The sequence below is a fragment of the Microchirus variegatus genome, assembly GCF_963457635.1.
Source record: "Microchirus variegatus genome assembly, chromosome: 18".
NCBI classification, from domain to species: Eukaryota; Metazoa; Chordata; class Actinopteri; order Pleuronectiformes; family Soleidae; genus Microchirus; species Microchirus variegatus.
Genome location: NC_139819.1, coordinates 5,870,283 through 5,898,176, shown reverse-complemented (window position 1 = coordinate 5,898,176; position 27,894 = coordinate 5,870,283). Strand labels below are relative to the sequence as shown.

The window sequence follows — 27,894 nt, the reverse complement described above, 5'->3', positions numbered from 1 at the left end:
GTCTTTTGCTGTATATATTTGAATGTTTTTCAAATTGCCTATTGCCTCAGAAAAAGCTTTTCTTTTTTGACTTTTTACTATTTACCCGCCGCGAAAACATGTCGAGTTACACATTATTCTTCTACACACTTTGATTAACATGTCTGAACGTTAGGTGTATATTATGTTCATTAACGTGACCATAATAAAAAGAAAATCAAATGGGTAAATAAAAAAAGGCCTGTTTTGCCAAAAAAAAATATATCAGTGATATTTATTAACATTATAACAGCCCTTGTGTGGAATACAAGACACCAAAAAAGGATTTTAAATACATTCAAATGAAATGTGGTTGATATTTGTGGTGATCAGAGGTACGACAACCAAGTAATATTCACCTTTGACAAAAAGGAGTCTTTGAGTCTTGACAATTGCTTCAGATGCACCAACAAAACTCAAACAGATTGAAAGTGACAATGAAACAGAGCGACCCCTGAGTCCGGCGTCAGTGAAATGACAAACACAACTGCACTCATGATTAACCTACTCTTCAAAGCTCCATAATAATAATAATAATAATCCTGGTAAAAGTCCTATTTTTCAGTCCACGCAGAAAACTACAAACTTTCCCTTTCTTTGACTTGAAAACTGCTTTAGCATTTCATTTAATACTTTTTTTAAATAAACACTCTAAAAATGTGCACAATTATGTACAAACAAACAGAACAGTGTAGTGGTTTTGTGACGAGTAAAAAAAAAAAAAGTCACTTTGTGAAATGTGTGCCTACCAAAATCCTGTAAAAATTATATTTCAATAATTATTTCTTTTTACGTATAGCTTGATATATTTTCACAAGTGAAACAAACCGTGGAAAATTTAATTTAATTGAATAGAATAATCTGTCGTGGCCCCTGAGCTTAACTGGTGCTGGCGTTGTCCATAGTCGTGAAGAGGTGCGAGAGCTTGGCTCTCTGGGACGGAGTGATGTTCTGGCTCATGTGGATGATGCAGTCCATGGCCACGTCAGGGTTTGCCTGCACCAGACTGGAAAACACGAGGGGAAACGGTGAAGCAAACAAAGGTGTAAAAATAATGAAGAGAAAAGAGAATCTGATGTGAGTTCATGTTTGTTTTTGCAAATCTTACTTGTCAACGGCTGAAAATGTGACTTTAAAAGAGCTTGCTCACCTCATAAATCATGGTTGTTTTCACCACTTAACACTTCTAAAGCCAGAATGCAGAGATTTTACAGCTATAATAAGGATTGCATTTGAGGAGCCCAGACTGAGTCACCTGACCTGTGTCTGCTGGGATCAAACTCAGTGCAGGAACTACTGATATTCATCTGGATTCTTCTTCTTCTTTCTATTTTTCAGTGTGAATGTCATCGTACAGCTATGAGGAAACATGGGGTTTTCAACCAGGTGTGCTTAAGTGTGAGTTTCTCATAGGAAATGAATGAATGCACAGTTCTAAAACCCTCAGTTACCAAGTTAACGCCTGCTGAGATCAACTATCAAAGTAAGAACTACCAATATTCATCTCGCTTTTCCTACTTTTGGCATTCATTTTTCCTGCAAAAACTCCACAAATATTACATTAAAATGTGCAGTTTCAATGAGAAAATGTTTGCTATGTCTTTTCTAAATCTCCCCCAAAAATGCAGAGAGAACAGATTAAGGGCAGCCGAAAAATGGTCTCCCCTGCAAAAACCGTGTATGAATCAAATGATGTGCACCAATCGGTACTTAAACTTTCTGGTTCTGAAAACACAACTGCTAAAATTATTCATACAATTTACTACAATGTGAAGATTTGTCACATGACCTGAAGGCTGAATGGTTAAGATGACACGAGCGCCCACAGCAGTCGGATCATTTTCTGTGTGTTCCCTACTCTCTTACCCCGTTACCTGTCTCTCCTTTATTGAACTGATCAAATAAAGACATACAAACTCTCCAAAGTATAATAATATTTTAAAAAGATATTAAGTTTAATATTGTGAATGTGTGTGTATATACCTGCGGATATGTTTCAAAGTGTTCTCTCTCTTCAAGTACTTGATGTTCTCTCGGATTGCCGACTGAGTGCCGTCCTCCTTGGACAAATGCTTCTCCAGCCACTCCACCACCGTTTTATTGTTATCCCAAAGGTAAGCCTGGAAACATGATAAACATGATACACCAAAAAAAGACTCATGGCTCATCATCATTTGTTCCAGTCACTGTGTATGGATAAGATAAGACCACAAGCCCCATTTCCACCAAACACTTCACAAAAACAAAGCTTGTTTTCTTCTTAATAAACCGTCACATGCCACAAAGGAAGAATACATTGTTAGCCTTTATTTACCGCACTCTACTGTTTGGTGGAAATGTGGCTTAAGTTGTCTCTTGTTGGTGTTGTAACGCACCTTGACCGTTCCCTCCGTTTCTACAAACCAGCGTCGCAGCATGGACTGCATGTGTCCGTCACTGAGGTCCTTGTTGGCCTGCAGAATGTCACACTTCACCACCTGCTCCAGCAGGAGGCGACGCAGACGCCAGTAAAAGAAGGTTCGCACGTTCTTCCAATCCAAAATATCCTTTCAAAAAGAAACAGAGACAGAGAGAGGATGGTAAAACAAAAGATGTCAGGTCAGACATAAGCATCTGTGTGATTATGAAGCGTTCACTTACAGTGATGACACCCTTCTCCTGCATCCTCCCTGGGGTGTCGTGGAGGTCCACAAACTGCACTGCCACCTGGTGGTAGATGGGCATCAGGTATTCTTCCCTCGCTTTGAGCTTCGACTCCAGCTCTTTGATCTGTTTCTGAGAAAGCTCTGGAGAAGCTGATGAGAAAACAGAAGAACTCTGTGAACGTCCAAGCAATAACTGGGGTTGTTATAAGTTTAGAGGTGAAGAGTTTTTTACCGAGCTGCTCGACCAGACTGGCGTAGACTGAATCTAGTCTTCTCATGGTCTTCAGCAGATCTTTCCTCCTGAATTTGATCTCTACTGTACCCTCGGCCTCGAGCACTCCACCTCTGATCAGAGGAAGCACAACAATGAACGAACAAAGAGTGAAAACAAACACAAATGTGTCCTTTAAAATATAAACGACTGTCTGTCACTGTCATCATTGTCAGAGGAGTTCATACTATGATGTTTAAGCGCCACGTGACTCTGTAATTCTCACTATAGTCGTGTTAAGATCTTGATTCCTGCTGATTCATACTGAGGAAACAACAATATTGCATCAGCAAAGTCAAGCGGCTACAAACTTGATGAAGGATTAACGGAAACAAAGAGAAAAGCCCAGGAAAAGCCTCAAAAGTAAATTATTCTGCTAAAAAAAACACGACACAGCTGTTCAGAATAATACTTTTTGCTCCACCAACCAATACACACAAACGCTCCCCTAGTCATATCTGATAGTATTGTACATTTTCAGATAAAGGACGCAGGCAGCAAACAAATAATATTGCATCGTTTCTCTTCACAAGGTAGAATAATAACAACAACAAAGAATAACCAATATATGCTGCACTGTACCTGCTCTCCCTGTCAGCATAGAGCTCCATACACAGTGGGTTGATAGTGGGGTCAATCACCACCCAGGACCCTCCTCTCAGCTCAGCATGTGGTGGGATGTAAACCAGCACCGGCTGATGGAAACTACGCAGAGCATCCACAATATAGGCTCCAAACTTCAATACCTGGTCGTACATATCTGAGAGAGAGGAACAGACAGTGAGTTGCCTTGATTTCTATCTGTGACATGTCTTTGCAAATGTTTAGTGTCTATTCCTTACCCTTCATTCCTCCAGAGAAGCCTCTCCAGTTGGCGAACACCATGAGAGGCAGACGCTCGCGGTTGAAGTCGCAAATGGCCTGCGCCGTTTTAAAGGCCGAGTCTGGGAACCACACCTGGCCGGCCTGCTGCAGAACCTGACAGGAACAACACGGGTAAAAGGTAACAAGAACTTCTAGTTACAGTCACAGTGTTTTTTTATGTTATGAACAGTTTTTCTCACTTTAGATTCAGAGTCCAGGTTTGCTGGATCGGCCGGGACTGTGAACTCGACCGTGCGAGTTTCAACGGCAATGACACCGAGGGGAATTCCTCCTAACCTGTGTTTAATTAAGATAAAATATTTTATTATCTATCCATCCATTGTCTACTGCTTTATCCTCCACATCAGGGTCATAGGGCTGCTCCATGTCTAACATAAAGCACATAGCAAACGTTTATCACGTGTATTTGTCACAAATATATCACTATAACTACAGAATTCTGTTCTCTCCAGAGAACAATTCCCATGACTCCACGCTGCTTCACAACATCATCAAACTAGGTTTTTGGTTATTGTTTCATATTATTAATCATATGACACACAGACAAATTATTTTGTGTTTAGATTGAGAATGAAGACATTTACCTCGCTCTTCCCACAACCACCGTCTGAGCCCAAGAACCCATAATCTCCATGAAAGAGCCGTGGTCGAAGAATCCACTCTGCCAAGCGCCTCTCACTGCTAATGACGCCAAAGAGGATATATAAATATGTGTAACAGAAGAAAGAAGAAAACAATAATAATTCAATTTCGATGATGGAACTCACTGGGGTGAGGTCTGCCAGTCAGCATCCAGCGAGGGTCATACGGGGCTTTGGTGGGAGTGAACTCTATCTCTCTGTCCACTGGATCTGTCACTGCGATAATGGGCACGGAGGAGTGTTTGTTCTGCAGGAGGGAGACACATAAACGCTAGTTAGGGCAAGTCTGGTTCAGTTAATCTTAAGCTCTTGCTCACAAAAAGAGAAAAGCAACACCTGAATGTGTCTGTGACTTTTGAAAAGTCATCTGGTCAGACGTGGAGAGCTGTTTACACTTTCTGTAACATGTATAGCATTCTATGTTATTCACCTTCTATTCTTGTCTTTCGATTGTCTTAGCTGTTGTGTGTATGTATTTATTGCTGTCTTTTATGTGGTTGCTTTGTGAGCTGCAGGACGAATAGATCTGTCAATCTAACGCCATCAATCTCCCCACTGTGAGACCAATAAAATCTTATTTTCATGCTTTCTGTTAGCGATGTCGATGCCTAGCACCAGTCGTTTATCTAGTGTGTCTGTCTGTGTGTGTGTGGGTGTGTTTTTGTGAGACACATGAACACATTCAGCGGGGAACCTTTGGCATGTAGGAGAGCCACTGCAGGATGGTGAAGACGCCCTCAAAGTCATCCGGCACAGTGGTGTGAGTGACTCCGTTGTTGTGCATGACCTGGACGCCGCCCAGCTGACTGTTGGACGTGTAGACCTCTCTGCCCAGGACCTGCACACAAAAAAAACATGGCAACATTCTTCAAATTTTGGAGGATTAAAAAATTATACTGAATGGAAAAGTGAGGAAAACAGGTGTTTGTGACAGAATGACAAACTAAAGCTATCTTAGGCTTAACTTAACGAAACTAAGGCTATCCTGAACTGAACTTTCTCGTTTTAGATGTTATTTGAACAGACAACGTCTAAATTGTATCGTGTTAAATCAACAAACCTTGTTCAGAGCACCTGCTCCAGTCAGGATAATGTGAGAGTTCTCCACCTGGATCACTCGCTGTCCTAGACGCACCAGATAGGCTCCGATCCCAATAGCGCGACACGTCACCTGCAGCACGGATATAAAGTAAGTGATTGGATAAAAGTCAGAGAGAGAAGAGAAGGCGAAGTCATATCCACATCCTCACCATACTGATGGTGATGACCTCCTGATAGGCCTGAGAAGACTCTCCAGCAATGGTGCCAGAACCTCGCAGGTTCTCAACACCAAGACCATCATCCTGGCCGATGATGTCGGTGATGATGTATCTGTAATCACACAGAGATGAGTTAAAGGTTAAGTGTTTATTATTAATAATAATAAGTGATATCTAATTGTGAGACTCCAAAGCATGTCAGGGAACTATGTTCACCTTGTTGATGTAAGCTTTCAATTCAAAAACAGTGAAATACATGCAGGCTAATTCTAAGGCTAGGAAACCCAATCAATTTTTTACTATAAAGCGATTATCCCATAGACCATTTATAAAAAGTGAACACTGTCTTTCGGTTAGAAAATTATCTCAAGTTTGGAAGCCGGGAACTATGACAGACGTCACCAGTGATCAGGCACCTACACTCTTAGAAATAAGGGTTCCAAAAGTGTCCTTCTACAAGGGCTGAGGTTCTACCTGGAACCATCTTCTTCTTGAAAAGGGTTCTTGGTAACACTCTATTGCCCCCTGGTGGCTATTTAATATACTTTTCATATATGGTCTATGGATAATACACTTAGGACATTTAAAGTTGTTGTGCTTTCATGCGTTATTTCACAATAACACGCCTTATACCTGGACTCTCCACCTTCCTCCACATGGTGACAGTGAACAGCATTGGTTGAGCTGATGCGTGTGTAGTCCTGAGGCGTCAGGTAAAGATACTTGAAACCCTGCAACGAGACACAGACATAACTTCATTAATTATCAAACTGCTGCGTTTAAGTGCAAATGTGATGGAAGTGTGTGTCAGAAATCACCTTGTAGGGGTCACTGGGGTCAATCCACGCCACCTGGAACATGTGTTTGAGCTCTTCGGCGAGGCCGATGCGAGCGCCACTGTTGGCTGCGACGTAAACGCGCGGGATGCCCTCGGCCCGAGCCAGCTCCGACGCTCTGAGGAACAGCTCGTCCTCCTGAGGACCGAACGAGCCGATCATGTGAGTGATGTCGTTGCAGATGACGATGATGTCTCTCCCTTCTGGGTACTCCGGTGTCTTCATCTTCATCCTAAAGGCAACCATTCCCACCTGGTGAAGAGTGGTAATCAGAATCATTACACTTAAATCACTTATTACACATTTTTTTTGGTTTCAATGTCCTTAAAAAGCGTCCTACGTCATTGTCTCCCGGCAGGCGGTTCATCTGCACCAGTCGACCTTGTGGGTCCAGAACCAGCTCAGTGCAAATCAGCACGTCTTCAGGGTATTTATCCCCCGAACCCCACATCTTAAAAAGTGCCTAGAAATAGAGTTTTCAGTAGAGTCAGACACCTGAGGGACATCAGAGAATGACATAATAATAAAAAGAGTGTGAGGCAGGTGTTTGAGCACATTAAAATATGTTTAATAGCCACCAAGGGGTGATGCCACTGGTTAAATAAAAGTATATGGGAAAATTAACTCTACTCGATGATCAGTTGATGATAAAGTACAGCATATATGACGGCTGCCTGGTTGCTGACTGGTTAGCATTGGTAGTGATTTTTAATGGCAAAATACCACATCCACTATGTCCTGTTATGTCATATAGGAAAAATGTTCCTATAAATTTGTAATTTGTACTCTTTAAATAAAGTTTTATTTCTTATTTTCCTTTTTTCCCCCTGGAGGCTTCAAAAAAGACAGGTCATACTATTACTGTTGGCACTTCTAAAATATTTCTTATTTTAATCACTAGTTTACTACTTCTTTGTACTCCTTTGGCCCAAGTATCAATAAAAATACACTGAAAGCACACACAAGAAAAACGTGTAGAGACATAAGAAGCTGCATGTGAACGGCCTCTAGCTCAGTTAAGCCAGCAGTACCTGTCTGAACATCTCAGGGAAGTCGTAGACGTACGTCGTGCCCAAAGTCTGAGCCTGGAAGCGTTTGGCCTGCAGCAGGTCTTTGGTCACATAAGGAGTGTTAATCAGCATACCATGCAGAGGACCCTGTTTGTCTCCGTACGACTGGAACATGATCTGGAGAGGCAAACATTGGGTCAGTCATGTTATCATTATCATCATCAACACAAAAAGTTTCCTCAGTCCACTGTCCTCACCTGTCCAGAGCTCATGTCATTGACCTGCTTGTACAGGCTGATGTCCAGGTAATATCCAGATTCGTTGGTGAGGAACAGACGGATGGGAATGGCGTTTCCTGTTGTCGTCAGGCGAATGTTGATCTTCAGCTCGGCCTGCAGGACCCGCAGCTTCCACAGACGGCTGCCATAGCGCATCACCATGGAGCGGACGGACTCCTCGATCTGACGATTTATTATTATAAATCCAATTGTTATTATATAAATATGTACATATCATAAAACCATGTAAAGGATATACCTTAATACACAATTATTTCAATTAATATGGACTTTTGAAACTCAAGAATTCCACATAAATCCCATAAACATTGATACAGAAGCTCTACACACATACATATATCCATATATATATATACATATATATATATATATACATATATATATATATATATACATATATATACATATATATATATATATATACATATATATATGTATATATATATACATACATATATCCATATATATATATACACATATATATATGTATATATATATACACACATATATCCATATATATATATACACATATATATATGTATATATATATACACACATATATCCATATATATATATACACATATATATATGTATATATATATACACACATATATATATATATATATATACACACATATATATATATATATATATATACACACATATATATATATATATATATATATATATATATATACACACATATATATATATATATATATATATATATACACACATACATATATATACACACATACATATATATACACAGATATATACATACATACACATACATAAATACATATATACACATACATAAATACATATATATAGATAGATATATATACACATACATATGTATATACATATATATGCTTTTGGAGTGCAACAACCCCCTCTAGTGAGCACAGAGTATAATGGCTATTGCTACTGGTATATCATTTGTTTAAACTCCGTTTTTCATCATTTTTGCATCCAATATATACAAAAAACTATATAAATAAACTCTGTTAAACAAATAAAAATAATAATAATATGGATTTCAATTTAAATCATAATCAAATAGTGTCACATTAAGAAAATATTAGTTTTATAGTAACACTAATACCATTGAGGTATAATACAGTGTGGTGTGTGCTGGTTACTGACCTTGGACGGGTCCATGATGACAGTCGGAACAAAGTTGAGGAAGATGTGGTTGCAGTCTGTGCGTACGCAGGTGTTACTGAAGGCCACCTCCAGCTCATCCATGGCCTCCAGGAGGAGACGTTCTCCCTCGTTTTTAAGGTACTCAAAAGAAGCTTCCTGGATGTGATCACACCAAGATTTGTTTTATCATTATTATTATAATAAACAAAATCAAAAAGCTACATCTTCCAGTTCCCCCTCTTTACTACCTTAGTAATGAGATCCGAGTGACGGATGATGGCTCGGATGAAAAAGCGATAGTCCGTGACTTCGGCTCCCTCCTGGACACGAGCGGCACCGAGGTAGAGCTGCATCTTGTGGTTGGCACAGGGCACGGCTCTCAGGTCAAAGTTCCTCATGCGGTTGAGCTCCAGCTGAAACGCTAACGCTGGCTCCAGATTGCGGTAAATGCGATCCTCCTGAAACTGAGGGTGGAGCACAGATGGAGGGAGATGGAGGGTGAGCTTCTGCTTTTTTTGTCATCATACAGACGTGTCTTTGATTCTATGTATTCATTCACTCACCCCATCTCTTGCTCTGAAAGTGAAGAATTTGGGAAATTCTCTCTGTTGGAATGACATTTTAAAAGAATAATGAGAAATTTTCATACAATATTTTAAGACAAAATACACATGGCACTTGTTTAACAAAGAACTGACTGGGATATGAGGAATATAAACAGTTAAACAAGTGGAAGCTATGACTTTTCTAGGAGCTTCCTATCCACACACGCTTTTCAAACAAGATGTAGCACAAAAGAAAATATAAGGATTTAAATACTGTTTATCTTAAAACCTCAAATAATTCTAAATATAATAGAAGTTGGAGGTTACCCTTCAATAAAAAAAGTTGTATATTTTCACATGAAGATGATTAATTAGAAGTCAACTATGTTTTATCGTTTAAAATCCTGAAAAAGACTGAATTTGCGAAATTTGAAAATATGTCACAGTTCAAAGTTTGCCTTGCTCGTTTTTTAACAAAAATGAAAGAAAAAAGGTCAATTTTGTGACTTCTGCACAATTTTCGCTACTTTATATCACTACAAAAAATTTGATATAAAATGGAACATAATTTTGACTCAACAACACAATAAAAGCCTGAATATGTGACCTATAAACCAGGAGTTGTGTATTATTCCCACTGGTGCAACTGTGGCACAGATCTGTGCTGTGTGAGCACTAAGGGTTAGGTATCATTGACAAATAAAGGCCTGATTCCTGTGCTGTATTACCTTCTGTGCGATCAAAAATGTGATTCTCCTGATTCCGTACTCGAAGAGGATAGCTCTCTGTATAAAGAAAAACAACACAGTTTTTATTTCCACAATAAAAAAATATAAGCCAATACAAAACCTCACATTTTTAAAAGATCAGGAAACCGACCTTGGACTGAGTGAAGGCAGTCAAAGCTGTGACCAAGGCATTGTCGTCCTCCGTGTCTGCGTTTTTTATGGACACGTTGATGATGTGGATCGGATTGTCTTTGGAATTCTGTACGGGACAGAAAAGAAAAAAACTAGTGTAAACAAATGTAAACTTTCATTCTTTTTATTCATACATAAGCCCAACACAAAACTCACCGTGCAGTTCTCCTCCTCGTAGAGACTAGAGCACGACTCTAACGGAGAACTCTCCATGAGCGGCTCTGCAAAGCTAGAAAGAACTTCATCGAAATTCCTGCAAAGAAAAACATATAAATACATTTATTTTCAACACATCTTTGACATTAGCAGAGGGGAGGGGGGGAAAGGGGGGAAATATCAAGTTAAAGTGACCTCCTGAAGTCATCAAAACAGTGGAAAGCCACCATGGCACCCATACGCTGGCAGGGCGGAGATAAGGCTCCATCCAGGAAAAGCTCACTTCCTCGCCTTGCGTTAAACTGGCCTGATCCATGCGTTGGCAAGGGAAGTCTGGAAAAAACACACACACACACAGACAGTGAGAGCAAAGACACACAACTGAACAACTGAGGGAGTAAAAACGACAGTACAGAGAGCAATAGAAGCAATTAAAACAAGTGCAGACGTCCTTACATATTTTATGTTGTGTTTATATTTCACATTGAACTGAAAGGGGTTATGAATTGCTTTTTAAAATCATGAACATTTGTTACTTGAGCTGATTGAGAGGTTGCAAAAATCAAAAAAGAATCAAAAAAGTGGCTGATGGGAGATAAATAATGCAGGCTCCCCATTCAACGACAGAGAGAAGCAACAGGAAACATGGAGAGAAGCACAGATGAACAGTGGAATTACATAATTATATGAATGAGACTTTACCAAAAAATGTTTCTCAGTTTCACAGAATGAGAGGAGAAAGAAGCAACATGGTGCATCCAGCATGCATTTGCTGCGAGACATACTGTACACATGACCAGGAGGTTTGGCTGCCTGGGAGGAGCTTTAATCTACCTGTTCAGAGTGGGGCTGCTCCCTCTGAAATAAGATGATTGACAGGTGAACATTAGCAGTGTGGGAACGGTCAAACTGCACCACGACCTTCAGGCAACTTTTGATGACAGCGAAAGCAATTTTGAGGCTGTGCACATTCACATTATTTCCAGTCGGGGGTAGCGCAGAGTAAGTTTAAAGATGAATACATTTAAACGGACACCTCGTGGTTTCATCACATGAGCCTGAAGTCCACAAGAAACAATATAAAAATGGAGCGGTGTAGCTGAAGAGTGGGTTTCAGTGAGGATCAGCGTCTTTACCTGTTTGGATGCGACGACGGCAACATGAACTGGAAGTCGACCGCGCACGATCCGTCCCGCAGCTGGTGATGCTGGATGCTGTTTAGCTCGTAGGCGATGTATGCTCTGCGCACATACACCTGGAAGTCAAAGTCAAGGAGTGAGCACTAACTGTTGGTAACAAATTATCAGTAAATATTAACAAATAAATAAATAAATAAAATAAACCATACCTCTAACGCAGCCATGCAAACAACTTGATTGACGTGATAGAAGAAATTGGGCAAAACGTCAAAAATTGAGGTTTCAGAGAGAATCAGTTTCTGCGGGAAAATAACAGAAATGTCCTTATTTTTTAAGGAAAAGCACTTTTTTTCCAATGAATACAACATCAAATGAATCAGAAATACACTCTAAACATTGTTAATGTGGTAAACGACTAATCTAGCTGCAAACGTCTGGTTTTTAAAGGAATATGTACATAGGTGTATAGAGGCCCATTTCCAGTGTTCTAATGGTACATTGTGTTTGCTAATCGCATTAGAAGGCTATTAGATGATTAGAAAACCCTTGAAAACCTTTGTGCAATGATGTTAGCACAGCTGAAAACAGTTTTGCTGGTTCTTTGATGAAAGCAAAGTGAATAAAAATCATTATTTCTAAACCTGGTCAATGTCTTGACTATATTTTCTATTCATTTTGCAACTCTTTTGATGAATAAAAGTCTGACTTTTAATGGTGACCCCAAACTTTTGAACGGTAGTGTATACAATTACGATGAGACGTCAAAACACACAAAACTAACCTTCAAGTTCTCCGGACAGAACTGGTGGCCGTACATGTCGATGGCCGAGAGGAAGATCGACTCCACCTGGTTGTGTCTCAGTTCGTATGATGGCAAATGGGAGGCAATCAAGACCTATGAGATATTTAGAAATGTGATCCCCTACTTTAAGGCATCTGGCAAATCATTGAGTTAAAACTGTATGTCTTTAACTTTAACCGTAACCAATCAATGTCTAACCCTAATCTTAACTTAAGCACAATTCAAACATTAGCCCTAAACTTAACCAGTCCCTCAGAAATGAGGTTCTGCCTCATTAGGATCAGGTTTTGGTCTCTATTAAGACTACAGGTCCAGAAAAGTGTTACTATAAGTGGGATAGATGCTGGTTGTCTTACCTGCCTGGCTCTCAAAGCCACCTTTGAGTTCTCCATCTTTCCCAGTTGTGTGAGTTCATTAAGGATAACCATCAGCTCATCTGCCAGGGTGGGATCCCGTCCGCACAGTTGGTCCTGCACGAGGTCAACGATGCTCACATTAGCATCACATCACAAAAGATTTCTCTCAATGTATAACGAATAAATATCAATGTCTGATGAAAAGTCTTACTATGAGCATAGTGACCAGCACGTTCTTCTTAGACACCTGGGCGTGAGAGAAGATGAACTCCAGCACGGGACTCATGTCGAGTTTGTGCTGCTCCCTCAACTTAACCACACACTTGTCGTAGTGAGCTGCGCGGCAGAAAAGAAGCAAAAAAGCATTTCAGCTTGTTTTTGCAAATGAGACTTCAGATTTATTGTGGAAAGATTAAGCAACAAATGTGAGGTAGAGAGCAGGAGAGCAGAGTCTACGAAGAGAAATTGCCGGCAAATTTGTAATCATGCATGATACAGAGGATTCAGAGTGAGAGGAAAGTGACAATAGTGCCTCAGTAATGTTGTTATAACTCATATAATAACATTTTGAGGCAGTTTATTGGTGAAAACAAGCACTTTCAGGGGACATAAAGTATAATATCCTGGTTGCTTCATAGGATTACAATGTAGCCATTATCTTGGCTTTTTGACAAATTGATTTCGTGGAGAAGTTTTCTTTAAAGATTTTGTTAGTTGTAGTCATTTAAACACCCACATTTATCAATGTAATGTCCAGGCTAAAGAAGTCCCAGAACTGACCTTCAAGCTAAACCTCAGTTGCGATCAAGAAAACTGCTAATTTTAGAGTGTTATTTTAAAATAAAAATGTCACCTTGCTGAAACTGCATCTCTACTTGGAGGTAGCGCTTGAGCAGATCGAGAACCACAGACTTCATATAACCACGGACTCCACTGCGGTACCTGAACACAACACGTTCAACCATGTGTCAAACGCTGCATAATGTAAATAAATTAAAACAAAACCAATAAAGAAATAAACTAACCTTTGCACCAGCTGTACGATACTCTGAGTGTTAATGAAGAAAACCTCTCGGTCGGCCTTCCTTTGCAGGGTCGCTGCGTGGCAGTCTAGAATATTTGCAATCTGGAATAGAATAAAGCAAACGTCAGCATAATATATTTTTTTTAAATTCAAAGACATTGTCATTGCATGTCCTTTACCCTTTGACTGGGGAACTGGCAGAGGACAGATGTGATGTTGCTGGCATACTGAGCGATGACTTTACGGATGTCTTTCTCAACGCTAGACGGAATGCGACCCGCGACACTGGTCATGATCTCCTGCAGCTCCAGCAGAGGCAGGGAGGGGTCTCTCAGAGTCCTCATCAGCGTGGCCACCCACTGTTTCAGCTAAAGACATGAACACATAATTATATATAGTATATATATAAAAAAATATGCACATGACTTCATAAAAACGTACAGTTAAGGAATAATATTTTAGAGCTGTACCTTGGTGGTGAAGAAGGGCTCCTCTAGACAGTAGCCATCCATGACTTTAATCAGATTCTCAAGCACACTGTGAAACACCTGGTGGAGCCTTTCTCCAACCATGGGCAGAGGCTGCTGAGGAGGCAGCGAGGCCGTGTTGAGTTCCACCTACGACGGGAGGGGAAAAACAGAGAAGAACAGTTTGTGTTTCAGTTGTAATGTTCCAAAACTTACAGCAAATACCCTGAAGTAAACAATTGCAAAACTATTTTTTTACAAGATATAAGGCTTGCTTCTTTGTAAGCACTTTAAAACAATTAATATCTGTTTTATTTATACTGTTTAAGTGTGTATTTCGATGTGTATGTAAAAGCACTTTTTAACTGCTGTTTTTAAAGGTGCTATACAAATAAAGCTATTATTTTTGATTAAGAGATTAAGGAGCAAATGGAAGATTCAAGGGAAAATGGTTGGGAACCAGTGTTATAAGTAAAGACATTCATTGACCTCCGCCAGGAAGTATATTTTTTCGCCGCCGGCGTTTGTCTGTCTATCTGTTAGCAAGATAACTCGAAAATTCGCGGATAGATTTGGCTGAAATGTCCACAATGGGACCAGGAATAAGTGATTAAATTTTGGGCGTGATCCATAGATGCCATCACTGGTTGCAACTCTCGCTGTCTGACCCAGGCAGGGTGTATTTTGTAGACACTGAGCTGCCTTGGCGGAGGTCTGCGCTCTCCGAGTGCTTCTCTAGTTTATATTGTACCCGGTGTATACTTCTGGGGTCGTCCAGGTCCATGTGTGCCACCACACAGCCAGTCTCCAGTACTGCTCCAGATCTCTTGACAAAGTGGATGCAACCAGATTGCTGCACAGTCAGAGTCATCACCATCTTCATCACCTGTAAACAGCCATTCGGTTAAAAAACTAATTTAGAGATACTTGTGTGATCAGCCTCATTGCACATTTTACCTCAATCTCCGCGTATATCTCTCCCGTGTCAATATGACCTCCATCCTCAACAATGTACTGCAGCAGCTTGCCAGCAGAGGGCGATCTCAGTACCGTGGGATCTCTCTCCTTCTCAAACACGCAAGTCTTGTTGCCCACAGTGATGCGGAATCTACAGGGGGGTTTAAATTAATATTAGAAAATAAAAACAGACACGATAATGATGAGAGAGTCAACAGTTCTCACCGGTCAACTTCCTCTTTCATGTAGGTCGTGTGACTGCTGCCGTCGTAGGACAGTAGGAGGCCGCCGTCGCTCAGCCTGTGGACGTCTATTTCGATGTTTGAGCCGTTCATCATGATGACGTACGTTGTTGGGGACTGGCGAGCCACCTGCAGGCAGATCATAGGTTGATTTCAAAATGTAAGATGATACTGAGGTGTTGAATAAAGACTGCGTAAAAGGGGGAATGACCTTGAGGCAGTACTTGACTCCTTCATATATGAGATCCACACTGACAGAGTTGAGGAGACTGGCTGCAGGAAGTACTTGACCTCTAGGGACGGAGCAGATAAAGTCAGTTATAGGGGGAAAGAACTCAAACCAGGCCGGTAAAATAATCACTTCACAATAAAACTCTCCCCGTGTGTAGAACACCCTGATCACAGAGGAGCCCTCTCACTCCCATCACTGTTTCCAGGTCTACTAACCTTTCCAGGGAATGAAGGAAGTCAGACATGCTCTTTCTGAAAGCAGCGTCGGCGACATGTAAAGCCCCACAAACGATGCCCAGCATGGTGTCTGGTCTCTCAGCCTGCAAAGCAAGAGCATGTGACTGCAATAATGCAACAAAAATAAAAAGGAAATAATCCTTAAAGATGTGGCATCAGGGTCTTCTTACCTGCACTTTCTCTGCGATGAGATGATCCAACCAGCCCGTGTCAATGTCATTGTTTCTGAAGCTTTCCGTCTCCAGCAGCTTAACGAGGTATTCAACCGTTGTCCTAAAGTCACCTCTGATGGAGAGTTCCTTCATCGCCACCACCATGTTCCTGAAGGTAAATACGTCATCACACGTGACAACATTTGTTTTATACATGATTTCATCAGGTTTTAACAAAAATAATCACTAATTCACTGACGCCTTCAAAGTAGACATACTGCATTATACTCTATTTCTACAAGTCAAAGTTAAATGATCGTTTCCCGCCAAATTATGGCTTTTCCAGATGCTAACAGCAGTTAGCATTTGGAAAAGCAATGATTTGCCGACTATCGTTTTTTTGGGACAAAGCGGAGCTCCGCGAGACAACAATTCCAGGAATTTAGCGCATTGTGACGTAGCACTGAGTGCCGAAGTGAACATTGTGTGCTTTATCTCCAGACTTGGGCGGACCACAGAAACATGGCTCATGTCATCTTTTTTCACACTTTGCCTACTCATAAGGCCTCCAGAGTCCCAAATATAAGTATTAAAATGATTAAAAAGTTTGCATAATATATCTCCTTTAAATATCAGATACTGTGGTCTCATCAAGAACCACACACACTCACGAAATGGCCTCTTCGCGGTTCTCGCCCCAGGAGAAACAGTGTCCGAACTGAGAGTCTGCGAATTCATGCAGGCCGCCGGTTGCACCCACGCTGAAGTAACCCCACACGTTTTTACTGCTGCGGAAGTTCAGCTCCTGCACGGTGCCAGAACTCGGCTTGAAACCCTGACGAGAGGAGGCGAGACACACAAGGACTAGAAGTCAGTAGAAGTATAAAAACAAGACTGTGTTGTTCGGAGTGTTGCTCGTACCTCGTCGGGATTCTCGCTGGTGATGCGGGCGGCGATGACGTGGCCTCTCGGACTTGGCGTGCAGTCTGGAGTCTCAAAGTTAATGACGGTGTCGGCCCATGGACTTTCCCCATAAAGCAATCGGATGTCTTTGATTCTATGAAGGGGGATTCCCATTGCAATCTATCGGAGATGAAATTCTTCAGTTACCCACGAGATTTCTGATTGTTTTAGCTTCATAAATGTGAATAATTTCTTAATGTCTTTGCTCCACATAACAAAAAAATCATTAAAACTGAATCAGTTTGGTTTGTGGACAAAAAAAAGACGTTCGAGTACATCGTCATTTCCGGGTTTGACAAACACTGATCAATGTTTTTTAACATTTTATGACATTTTATGGACCGATTATTCGATTACTAAAATAATCGTTAGTTGCAGCACTAATAATTAGTCTGAGTGTCTGATGTACCTGAAGCTGAGCAGCAGGCAGGTTTACGTCTCCGATCATCTCCGTGCACGGATGTTCGACCTGCAGCCGAGGATTCAGCTCCAGGAAATGGAAACTCCCATCTTCGGAGAAGAGATACTCCACAGTGCCTGCGCTCACGTAACCCACCATCTTGGCCAGTCGCACAGCACACTAGTCCAGAAAGAGAACCAGATGAGTGGAGTTCAATCAGATGAGGACATTAAATACACACACTGTAATGTAAACTGACCCATTCCATTTGCTCGAACGTGGAGGGAGAAGCGATGGTGGCAGGAGCCTCCTCGATGATCTTCTGGTGCCTTCTCTGGATGGAGCAGTCGCGTCCGAACAGCGAGATCGCATTTCCGTACTCGTCGGCCAGTATCTGAACCTCGAGGTGTCTCGCGTGCTGAGCCAGCTTCATGACGAAGATGGGGGAGCCGGGTACTTCTGCCTGAACCTTTCATGTGAACAGAAAGTAGAGCTGCGTCAACGGAAAGCTTCCACTACTGGTCATTTAGAAATGTCCTTATTTTTGAAGGAAAAGCACTTTCTTTCAATGAATATAACATTAAATTAATCAGAAATACACTCTATACATTGTTAACTTGGTAAACAACTATTCCAGCTGCAAACGTCTGGTTTTTAATGGAATATGCAATAGGTGTATAGAGGCCCATTTCCAGTGTTCTAATGGTACATTGTGTTTGCTAATCGCGTGAGAAGGCTATTAGATGATTAGAAAACCCTTGTGCAATGATGTTAGCACAGCTGAAAACAGTTTTGCTGGTTCTTTGAACAAAGCAAATGATTATTTTGAATAAAAATCATTATTTCTAATCTCGTCAATGTCTTTTGATAAATAAAAGTGGGACTTTTAATGGAAAACACAACAAAAATTGTATAGGTGAGCCCAAACGTTTGAACGGTAGTGTATTTACAAAGAAATGAAGACATTGGGCGGTAAAAGTGGAACACAAACCTGTCTAAATAAACTGGAAAAATCCTCCGAACTTTCCACTTTACGGATTCCCTTTCCACCACCGCCCGCAGACGCCTTGATTACAACCGGATAGCCGATTCTCTCGGCTCCCTGCAAACACACAGCACATACAAAAAAAATGAAGCGCAGAACACGTATGTATATATATTCATATTGTTGCATTTGCTCGCTGCGCTTACCGCCAGGCCGTCGTCCACGTCGAGAACACAGCCCTTATTGTAGACCTCAGGAGGAACACTGATCACTTTGCCTCGTCCTTGGTCCTCGTCTGACCAGTCCACTCTCAGACCTGGCACACAGAGGACACAACACATTCAACCTAAATATTCTGTATTTACCAAGTGCCAAGGTTTAGTATGTGGCGTGTTTGTCTATTTTCCTACAAAATGGGAACATAATTTACTAAACTGAAATCATGCGCTTTTGAAGAAGACCTGGAAATATTGGTTGAGGTCATTAACTAGTCAGGAAATGATTTAATAAATTAAGTGAGAGTAAAGCTAATTTTCCCATATACTTCCAATCAAATGGAGATCTTTCTGCAACCAGCAGAGTCGTTCCCAGTTGGTCTGATGCTGCAAAATGGAAGACTACATCCACTTTTTATATAGTATGCTCTATGGTCTATACTAGAAGTGTAAGTGTTAAAAAATATACTAAAATATTGCAATATTTTGTGGCGTGATCCTGTATCGTATATAGTTGCAACAGGACGTCCACGATTTGACTCCCTCCACTTCCTTTCAATAGAAAAATAACTATATATTGTTTATGAATATAATATTGCCACTTTTTCTATCAGAGCTTTCTAGCTAGATTATTTCAACATTAATACGCTGTAATTGTACAGGAATGTAACTCATGCATAAAAAAAACTGAGAAATCCTATCACAGGAAATAAATATTATATTTTAAACACAGCCTTTTTGATTTCAGGAAGTAGAATCACTACGGGAACTGAGACTGTGTATGAAGGTCATGCATCACCTGATCCGCTCCAGGGTAACGTGGGAATGTCAGCACTCTGGGCCACAACAGATGAAGCCACCTTATCCCCAAGAGCCCACATGGCTTTACTGGACGGCCCTGAGTGTTTAAACGTTTAAACATCATCAAACAATGACAGACATAAACATTATTATTTTGCATTCTCAAACCTTATTTTTCTACATATATACATATACATAAATATATACACTCGCATATACATATATACGTATATATTTTGTTTATGTTGTTGTGAACTTGAGTGTCATGAAAGGCGCCTCCAAATATAATGCATTATTATTATTATTATATACATATATATACACACATATATGTTTATATACATATATACACATATACACACACATATATGTAAATATACATATACACACACATAATATATATATATATACACATATATAAACAAACATATACACATATACATATATATATATATACACACACATACACACATACCTAAGAATGATATCCCTGCTTTGTTCAGGAGCTCCGGCAGTTTGGGATTTTCTGAGGCATGGCCCCAGCCTGCCCACACAGCCTGTAAAAGATGAACACACCAAAAATCAACGTACCGTATAATAAATCATACATTTTTACTAAATAAACCTTGAAACGTACCTGCACCGGAATTCTTTTTGCAATGTCCACAATAAGCTCTACGTTGGCATAGTTGTTGTTGTTTGGCCCGCCAGGTACTGGCACATAATGGTCTGCCATTTTAATGTATTCTACAGACCAAGAAAGACAAACACAGGAGTTAATATACATTTGCAGGGTAATTAAATCAAAATAAAAGACGATTATGAAGAGGTTCACAATGACCTGCATTAGCTTTCAAGTCTTCAGGGGTTACCATGACCACGAAACGAATGGTCCTCTCGTTGCGGAACATTTCATAGGACCAGCGTCGGATAGAACGCATGCATTTGACTGCAGCGATACCATTGTTTGCTATCAGCACCTGTAACACAGAGAGATAAAAACCTTTAAAGATGCCAAAATATACAGAGAAATAGGCAAAATGGCATTAAACAGGGAAAATCCGTTCTTACTTTCTCTATGACGCGATTGCCACCAAACCGAGTGACAAACTCGGCAGGCGAGGCCACGGTGAAGTCCCTGTGCAGGTCCATCTTTCTGTGTTCACGTCCTTTTCTCACCAGATGAGGACCAGACATGCTAGGCCTGCAGTGAAAAGCTCATCGTTAGTCTAATTTAAATGTATATGTACACATCAGCCGCTGCTTCAGTTCATCAAGTACAGAGGATCAATAGCTCCGTAACTGTGTCAAATCAGGACCTGTTAACCAACTATGACGCGACTGCACAGAAAGTCAAAGTTCAGAAGTTCAGTCCGTCTCTGTGGACCAACACCCATTTATTTCTGATCTTATCTTTAAAATTACGCTTAACCACTGCTCTGCAGAGACACACAATCACGTCTGTAACAGTCAGAACAGGCAATAAAAGTACAGTTAATGTAAAACACGCAGGTGCTTTCTCCAGAAACAGAGAGATAGGCAACTCAACTTCAGATTAGCTTCAGATTTTTCACCTCTCATCCAACCATCACTTGGTCCAGTTGCCTTTACTCATAAAGACCCAAAGACCTGAAAGACTAAACCCTTTACAGATATAGACATGTTTTATATGGGAAATGTTCTTTATTTGAGATCATTATGATTAATATCTTTGAAACACACATCTAAATTCACGTATCACTGCTGTAGGTCACACTTTACATTACAGTACAGTAAAAACATGTAAAACATAATGGTAATATAAACTTCATTTTCATGCAAATTCCATCTTCGTATTAACGATACAATAGCGTGGTAATAAGGAGGGAATATCACTGGATTACTACATTATATCCAAAGTAACATCCAAGTAAAAGCTTGGTAATGAGAATAACTATAGGCTACCATCGGTGTTACAACTTCACAATAAAGTGTTTGGGAATCAGAATTGGTAATAACCATATTATATGTTGAAATACTTTCAGCTCTTATTGTTATTACTAGATAAATACTATATACTCATACCATATTGTTACTGTGATATAATGTAAAGTGTTAAAATTGAGATATTTCTCCATAATAATAGCTATTGATAAGTATTACTGAGTGAGTAACTAGAGTCTACATGTGTTTCCTTGTGTTAACAGTTGATAACGCAGCATCCAGGAAAAACGAAATGAGCTGAACTCTGTGTTTCAGTCAAGAAAAATAGTTAAACAGTTTGTTTTACATTCACAAACTCAATGTCTATGTTCAAAAAAATGAATAAACTTGGCTTAAAATCATTTATCTGTACAAACACAGCCAGTAATACAGCACTGATTACTGTCAAACAACTGCAAAGGTTATGTTTTGAAACACTATATAGTGACATAGCATCATTTAATTTTTTACATACCATAATGATCGGCCGGTTCACGTCAAGTCTCACTGCAATTTCAACACAAACCAGCTGTACCTTCATGGAAATTCATGGCATCAGCTAGATTGTGGACTTCTGCCCGGGCTTCTAACGTGACCTTTAAACTTAACTCCTGCACTGAGGAAATATAGATTACATTTAACTATTGAGCTACCTTTTTTTTTTTTTTGGATAACCTTTACAGGTCAGTGTCAATGTGTCTGTAACTTTTCCAGCACATGATGTACAGACACGGAGCAAACAGTCAGTATTTGTTCGTATACACATGACCTCGGAAAGAAGAAAACGCAGAGCGTGTGCTTTAAGAACGTGTTACTGATCTCTGGTCTGTTTCACACTTCCGTCCTCTTGTAAGAGTGTTTGTGTTGTGGTTTTTTTTCTTCTTTTTTATTGCTTCAGAGTTGCATGTGCCATGACAGCAGCCGCTGAACAGTTACATAACAACAGTACAACTACTTAAGCGTTACTTCCTGTTTTTAAAAAAAAAAAAACACATCTGCAGGAGCTGCTACTACATTAGTATAAAGTATTACATGCAATACTTTCTTCAGTATTTCTTGCTGCTCCGGCACGAAGCATGTGTTGTTTGCTCAAACAACAAACAGTGCTGCAGAGCTGCAGAAGGATCACGTTACTCAATAACAATGTCAACGCTCTCAAAGGCGACTTACTTCAGCAGATATGGGAACAAGCTGTAGTGGTTTCCCTCCATTCCAGAGTCTATAAAGTAGAAATGAATGTGGAAAAGTTGACCAAAACAAAGAGGACCGCTACAAAAGTGCTTCCTCTCAGACGCACCCGCCCCTCACCCTTCACACATGTGCAGCAGACGATCTACAGATCCAGAGGCAGAGGGCCAACACACCAGCACAGACCGATTCATTCCACTTCAAAATAAAGGTCCCGGACATGAAAGTAAGAAAAAGTAAGATGATTTAGCAAAGTATAATCTCTTACCATTCTTACTGCCATGGTGATTTTCCACTCGTCCTACGTATGTCAACTCAAACACTTAGCAGTGTGAAATAAACAACTCCGCTGACGCTCCATCTCGTCGTACTTTGTGTAACAATTACAGTTTTACTACTTAAAATGTAAAAGAAAGAAAAAAAAGAGCTAAAATAATAAAATAAATTTAAGTGTACAGGATTTTCAAAGTGTTTGCTGTTTGTTTGCCGTGTTGTGACCGAGAGTCAAAGTCACCGGCCGAGGCTCTTGTTCCAATAATAGAGAGTTGAGGTGTTTGGCAGGCAACTATAGCACGAGTGTCGTCTCGATGTGCAGTCAGGTGACAATGCACAGCTTGTGGAGACAGAACAGTCAGATGGTGGTGGGGGGGGGGCAACTGCTGTTTGGAATGGTTTATGAGCCAAGGCACCCCCCGCCCACACACGTATAAATCAACAGCTGTGCAAAGTTTTAGCAAAACATTTTTTGGTTGTCATGTAAGGAATTAGCCAATAACAATAGAGATAATAACAACAATATTAATATAATTGAGGTGCATTGGTATGAATGTTGTGTAATACTTTCCTCTAGAGGGCAGTGCTGAGTGCCAAGTTGCAGGCATCTACAAACCTGCCGACCATTGAAGAAGGTATTTTATTGTTCTTTATTTATCTGAAAACAACTGGATGACGCTGCGGTGGAATGTAAGACCCCTGAATGTAAGTCATCTCATGAACATCATATAGATATAGGCTCTTATTTGACCTTTTACCTGACTGATTGGAGTATTGACTCTATACTGCCCCCACAATCTCCAGTGGTATTGCTCCTTTTCAGTAATCCAACCTTGAACTGATGCACGTCACCACTGACTCTCACCTTTCTGAACGAATACATCTTCTCCAAAACCTCAAAAACAAGACAATCAGAGAGGGCAGACTTCCACCGTATTCACGCAACAAGCCTCTGGCGGCCTCTGTTGGTCATATTGGCAAGTGCAAGTGTGGAAGCACAAATAAACAGACAGACAGAGCCACTAAAAACAATACTTCCGTGGAGTGAAGTAACCTCCAGACAAAGTATTTACGCTCCATGATGGAGTGAGTAAAACATGCATGACCCTAAAAAGCTATTGTAGACTTTGCTTGAATTAAAACACTTACTTGATGCCTATGAAGCTGGATGGCGTGGCTGCATTGGACGTCTGAAGAGAAGATCTCCTGGTGGAAGCGGAAGGCTGGGACTGGGAGGCACCACTTGGAGGTTTGGTGGCCAAAGACTCCTCATCAGAGGAACAGTCCTCCGATGCTCCGAGGATGAACTTGAGGCGTGCCCTCGCCTCAGGTCCTTTGCTGAACATCGGCGCTGAATGCGCCTGTGGAGGCTTCGAGTCCATGGGTCCTGCAGAGGCGCTGTCGTCGGCCACGGGACCGTTAGTGTTCTGACTCTCCTGGTGTGTTGTTGAGGCGGGGGGCACCGGTGAGCGGGAATGTTGGCCTAGGCGAGGACTGCGTGAAGCCGCTGCGTCGTCCTCAGCTGCTGCTACTGCTGCTGCTTGGGAGCCACGGCCAAATGGAGATTCCTCTCCTTTCACCGGCATCGCTGCTGGCTTGTTGTCGTTAGACCTCCACAGCAGCAGCAACAATAGCCAAAGGACTAATCCCAAAAGTGCTAATGGGAGCATTCACAGACATCCTCCTGTGGCTGCAACAATAACAACAAAGTGGACATAATGATTAATATGAGCGATTTTAGAGGAACATCATACAGTATATAGGCGCACACGTGACTGAAAAATCTGGATTATCAAATGCCTCAGGTGGTGTCACATGAGTCTATATTAAAAGTGGAGTATTTCTGCAGAGCAATGGAATTTTATCTGCCTTTCATCTGTGCTTTTCATTCCCTTTTTTGGAATTACTTTTTTTTTCCATTTTCTTCACCATGGTTACTCTGGGAAAATAATACACACATTTTGCTGTATTATTAATTTGCTGTGGGTTTTCTTAAAGCTGAGGGACAATAGAGTAGAAGAAGAAGAAGCCAGATGAATATTATGAACGTCTGCAGGCACTAATGAGAATAAATTACTTTACTGTGGGTAAAGTGAGGAATAAAATCTCTTTCTACTTCTCATGCATCCACTATCATTGTTCAACTAAGATTCCAACTACAGGAGCTAAATACGAAGTTACTCCTAAGGCCTAAATATCTAGGATCAGCATTATCTTTTCCGAACTTTGTCCTCAAAGCTGGACTCAAGTAAACACGAGAAAAACATTAAATCTACACGTGCAGCTTTATTCTATGTGATCTATTCTCGTCCAAGTTTGCGTTTGCTTTGTGGAGGTCAGGGGTTCCCGTCAGGACAGGGACACTCGTGGTAATTTGAGATAAGTAAGGCTCAAAAAAAAGAAAACATAGAGGAAAAACAACCTGATATATTGGTAATTAATACTCTTCCACACTCAGTTACACCTTTCTTCTTTGCTGGTTTATGTGTCAGATGGTAGGTGGCGCCACATGCCAAAACATGATTTCAAAACATATGCAAAATATTTTTTTAATGCAAATACTTTGGCTGTACTGTTGTTGTTGGTGAGTTCAGTTTGTTATATTAACATTATTCCTGAGTCTCTGTGACATATTAGGAGGATTTTATGGTCAGTTGCTTTAGATTTATTACATAATGCACCTTTAAAACAATAATACACTCATAACCAGTGTTGTAATGTAACAAGGTACAAATACTTTGTTGGGTAAAAAATTCACATATCTGTACACTTAACTTGTTTTTCTAGCAACTTTTACACCACCACATTTCCTCAAACTATATTTGTTACTCGTGCCTACCAAATAAAATCAGAAGAAGAAGTAGAAGAGGTGGTAATAGTCTGTATTTATATAGGACTTCAAGGACACATATAGACTAGAAGTACTTTTTTTTTCATCAGAAAATGCATATACTTTAAGAGTTTTACTTAGTAAAAGTATTATTATAAAAATAAAAGTGACTTCAACTTCTACCAAAGTAATTTTATGGGAAGACACTTGTACTTTAACTCAAGTATCTAAGACTGTTCATAACAAACATGCTTATAGGTTGTAAATGGAATGACTTCATTATACTGGACATTTAAAGTAGACTGATTTAATATAATATAAAAAGCACTGATTAACTAAAATTAACAGCCATGTGCAAGTGACCTTGACTTTTAATTTCCTTAAATCAATAACTGAAGACAGATATAGCGACTAACTTTCTGTGGGACATGACAGACGGACTGCGTTTGTGACCCACGGTCCGGACATAAACAGCAGCATGTCTGTAACAGCTGACACTGCAGTCAAGAGTGGCTGCTTCATGTGGGGAAAAGGTCACCACCAAAGGAATGAAGGGCAAGAAGGAGAGGGAGTAAAAAACACATCCTCACAAGAGGTAAAAGGGAAAGTGGGGGAAAAAAATGACAGATTAAAGTGCAAACCCTGTGAAGAGAATACAGCTCCCTCATGTGGTTTAATGTTAATATATTAAACAGGAAAACTGTGCTTTGTTTACATGATGCAATCCATGTGAAAGAGTCAGACAAGGCAGGCATGTGTCCTCTGCAGCCACTGCAGGGACAAAAGACGACTGAGCCTTCCTCTTTACATGTGTCACTTTTCATGTTAAAAACCCACATTACAAACGTTTCCTTTAAAAACAAGTTAAACCTGCTAAATTCAACTATTTTCCACAAAATAACCACAGGGACAATTGATTCGTTTGCTTTGTTGGCTCAGTGCTGACTGAACAATGTCAACAAAGTGAATTAGAGACACATTTCAAACATCCTTGCAATGCCTGCACTTCAATTTCCACTGAAAGTCACAATAATATGGACTTTATTAACTGCATTAAAGCACTTTCTCCGTGACTTAACTTAACGACTTGAGTAAAGAGCAACAGGAGGTCAAACAATTCAAACGTTTCCTTGATTAAAAAGTTGAAAACGTGACTTTACATGCAGCACATGCTATTGTTTTTGTTGCAGTAGCAGCAGTAGCTAGCAAGTTAGTTGACAACTAGCAAAAAGCTTTGTTCGTAACTATTAAACCATGGGAGTTTATTTTTATTAAAGAAAACCACATTGCGTCGTCTCAGAAAAGGTCAATGGCGGCTGAAGTGCAGCAGCAACCTCTGTCAACAACAAGTTCGAGTCAGTTTCATGCCGGCGACAGTAAACGTGTCAGAACCACCTACCGCCAGTTTGAACCACAACACAAGCACGGTCACCGTCCTCGTCCTCCTTCACCCTGGTGGTACCTCCTCCTCCTTTCTCCTCCTTTCTCCTCCTTTCTCCTCCTCCTCGTCTTCGTCGGGATAGTAAACATGTGCGGTCAGGTGGGAGGAGTTCAAGCTCCTCCCAGGAAGAAGACGCCATGCCAAAGATCGTGTATCGTGCAAGATGTTTCACTATGAAACGAGAAACACGGGCAGAAGGAAACGCAACCCGTGTGGTGGGCGTTCCTTGAGATCGATGCTGCGTTCAATGATAATGGGATAAAAACATTGAAACGCTTCAAAACAAATGGAACAAAAAGTATGATAATTGAAATATGGAAACCCGTAAATGTCATTGTAATGAATAAAATAATGAATTAATACATGCAGAAATGAATAAAATAATCAAATAAACACACACACACATAATTATACTATTATTTCATAATACAACAATTTATTAATAAAAGAGTGAATACATAAATGAAATGAATGAAAGTCAGCCTTTAAAAAACACTCTAGCTTGAAATGTGTATTTCTGTATGCGTTTATTTATTTATTTATAATTTTGTTTTGTTAATTAATGTATTTATGCATTCATTAAATAAAAACAGAA

General features: G+C 40.2%; 1 protein-coding gene across 2 annotated transcripts; it reads right to left on the bottom strand.

Annotated features, from left to right (window-relative positions):
• Positions 1–242: 242 nt before the first annotated feature.
• Positions 243–27,408, bottom strand: acacb (acetyl-CoA carboxylase beta). Of its 2 annotated transcripts, none has more exons than XM_083904881.1 (54): positions 27,258–27,408; positions 24,178–24,718; positions 20,677–20,809; positions 20,447–20,585; positions 20,243–20,352; positions 20,081–20,162; positions 19,604–19,702; positions 18,796–18,905; positions 18,596–18,706; positions 17,864–18,073; positions 17,614–17,784; positions 17,163–17,324; positions 16,913–17,076; positions 16,260–16,410; positions 16,069–16,172; positions 15,833–15,914; positions 15,605–15,750; positions 15,380–15,530; positions 15,174–15,308; positions 14,426–14,572; positions 14,135–14,323; positions 13,957–14,057; positions 13,785–13,873; positions 13,143–13,267; positions 12,932–13,045; positions 12,555–12,668; positions 11,983–12,072; positions 11,771–11,889; positions 11,469–11,492; positions 10,830–10,967; positions 10,635–10,731; positions 10,438–10,545; positions 10,287–10,343; positions 9,577–9,618; positions 9,262–9,477; positions 9,014–9,169; positions 7,823–8,026; positions 7,587–7,742; positions 6,896–7,018; positions 6,538–6,807; positions 6,353–6,450; positions 5,711–5,831; positions 5,521–5,631; positions 5,155–5,298; positions 4,587–4,707; positions 4,404–4,500; positions 3,999–4,095; positions 3,777–3,912; positions 3,517–3,694; positions 2,896–3,008; positions 2,659–2,813; positions 2,394–2,564; positions 2,002–2,138; positions 243–1,024 (listed from the first exon to the last, which is right to left on the bottom strand). In XM_083904881.1, exons 2-54 carry the CDS (start codon positions 24,696–24,698, stop codon positions 898–900), a joined length of 7,266 nt encoding a protein of 2,421 aa, XP_083761007.1. In that variant the 5' UTR covers positions 24,699–24,718; positions 27,258–27,408; the 3' UTR covers positions 243–897. The 2 variants fall into 2 exon arrangements, with proteins under 2 accessions (XP_083761007.1, XP_083761008.1); XM_083904882.1 differs by lacking the exons at positions 24,178–24,718; positions 27,258–27,408 and adding exons at positions 22,738–22,786; positions 22,876–22,965.
• Positions 27,409–27,894: the final 486 nt, after the last annotated feature.

Excerpts from the sequence above, each read along its gene's own strand:
- acacb (XM_083904881.1), bottom strand. The coding sequence starts at position 24,698 with ATGCTCCCATTAGCACTTTTGGGATTAGTCCTTTGGCTATTGTTGCTG. Across the intron at positions 5,832-6,352 it reads GAGGAAGGTGGAGAGTCCAG|ATACATCATCACCGACATCA; the intron begins GTATAAGGCGTG and ends GTGTGATTACAG. Across the intron at positions 4,096-4,403 it reads GTGGTTGTGGGAAGAGCGAG|GTTAGGAGGAATTCCCCTCG; the intron begins GTAAATGTCTTC and ends AATTAAACACAG.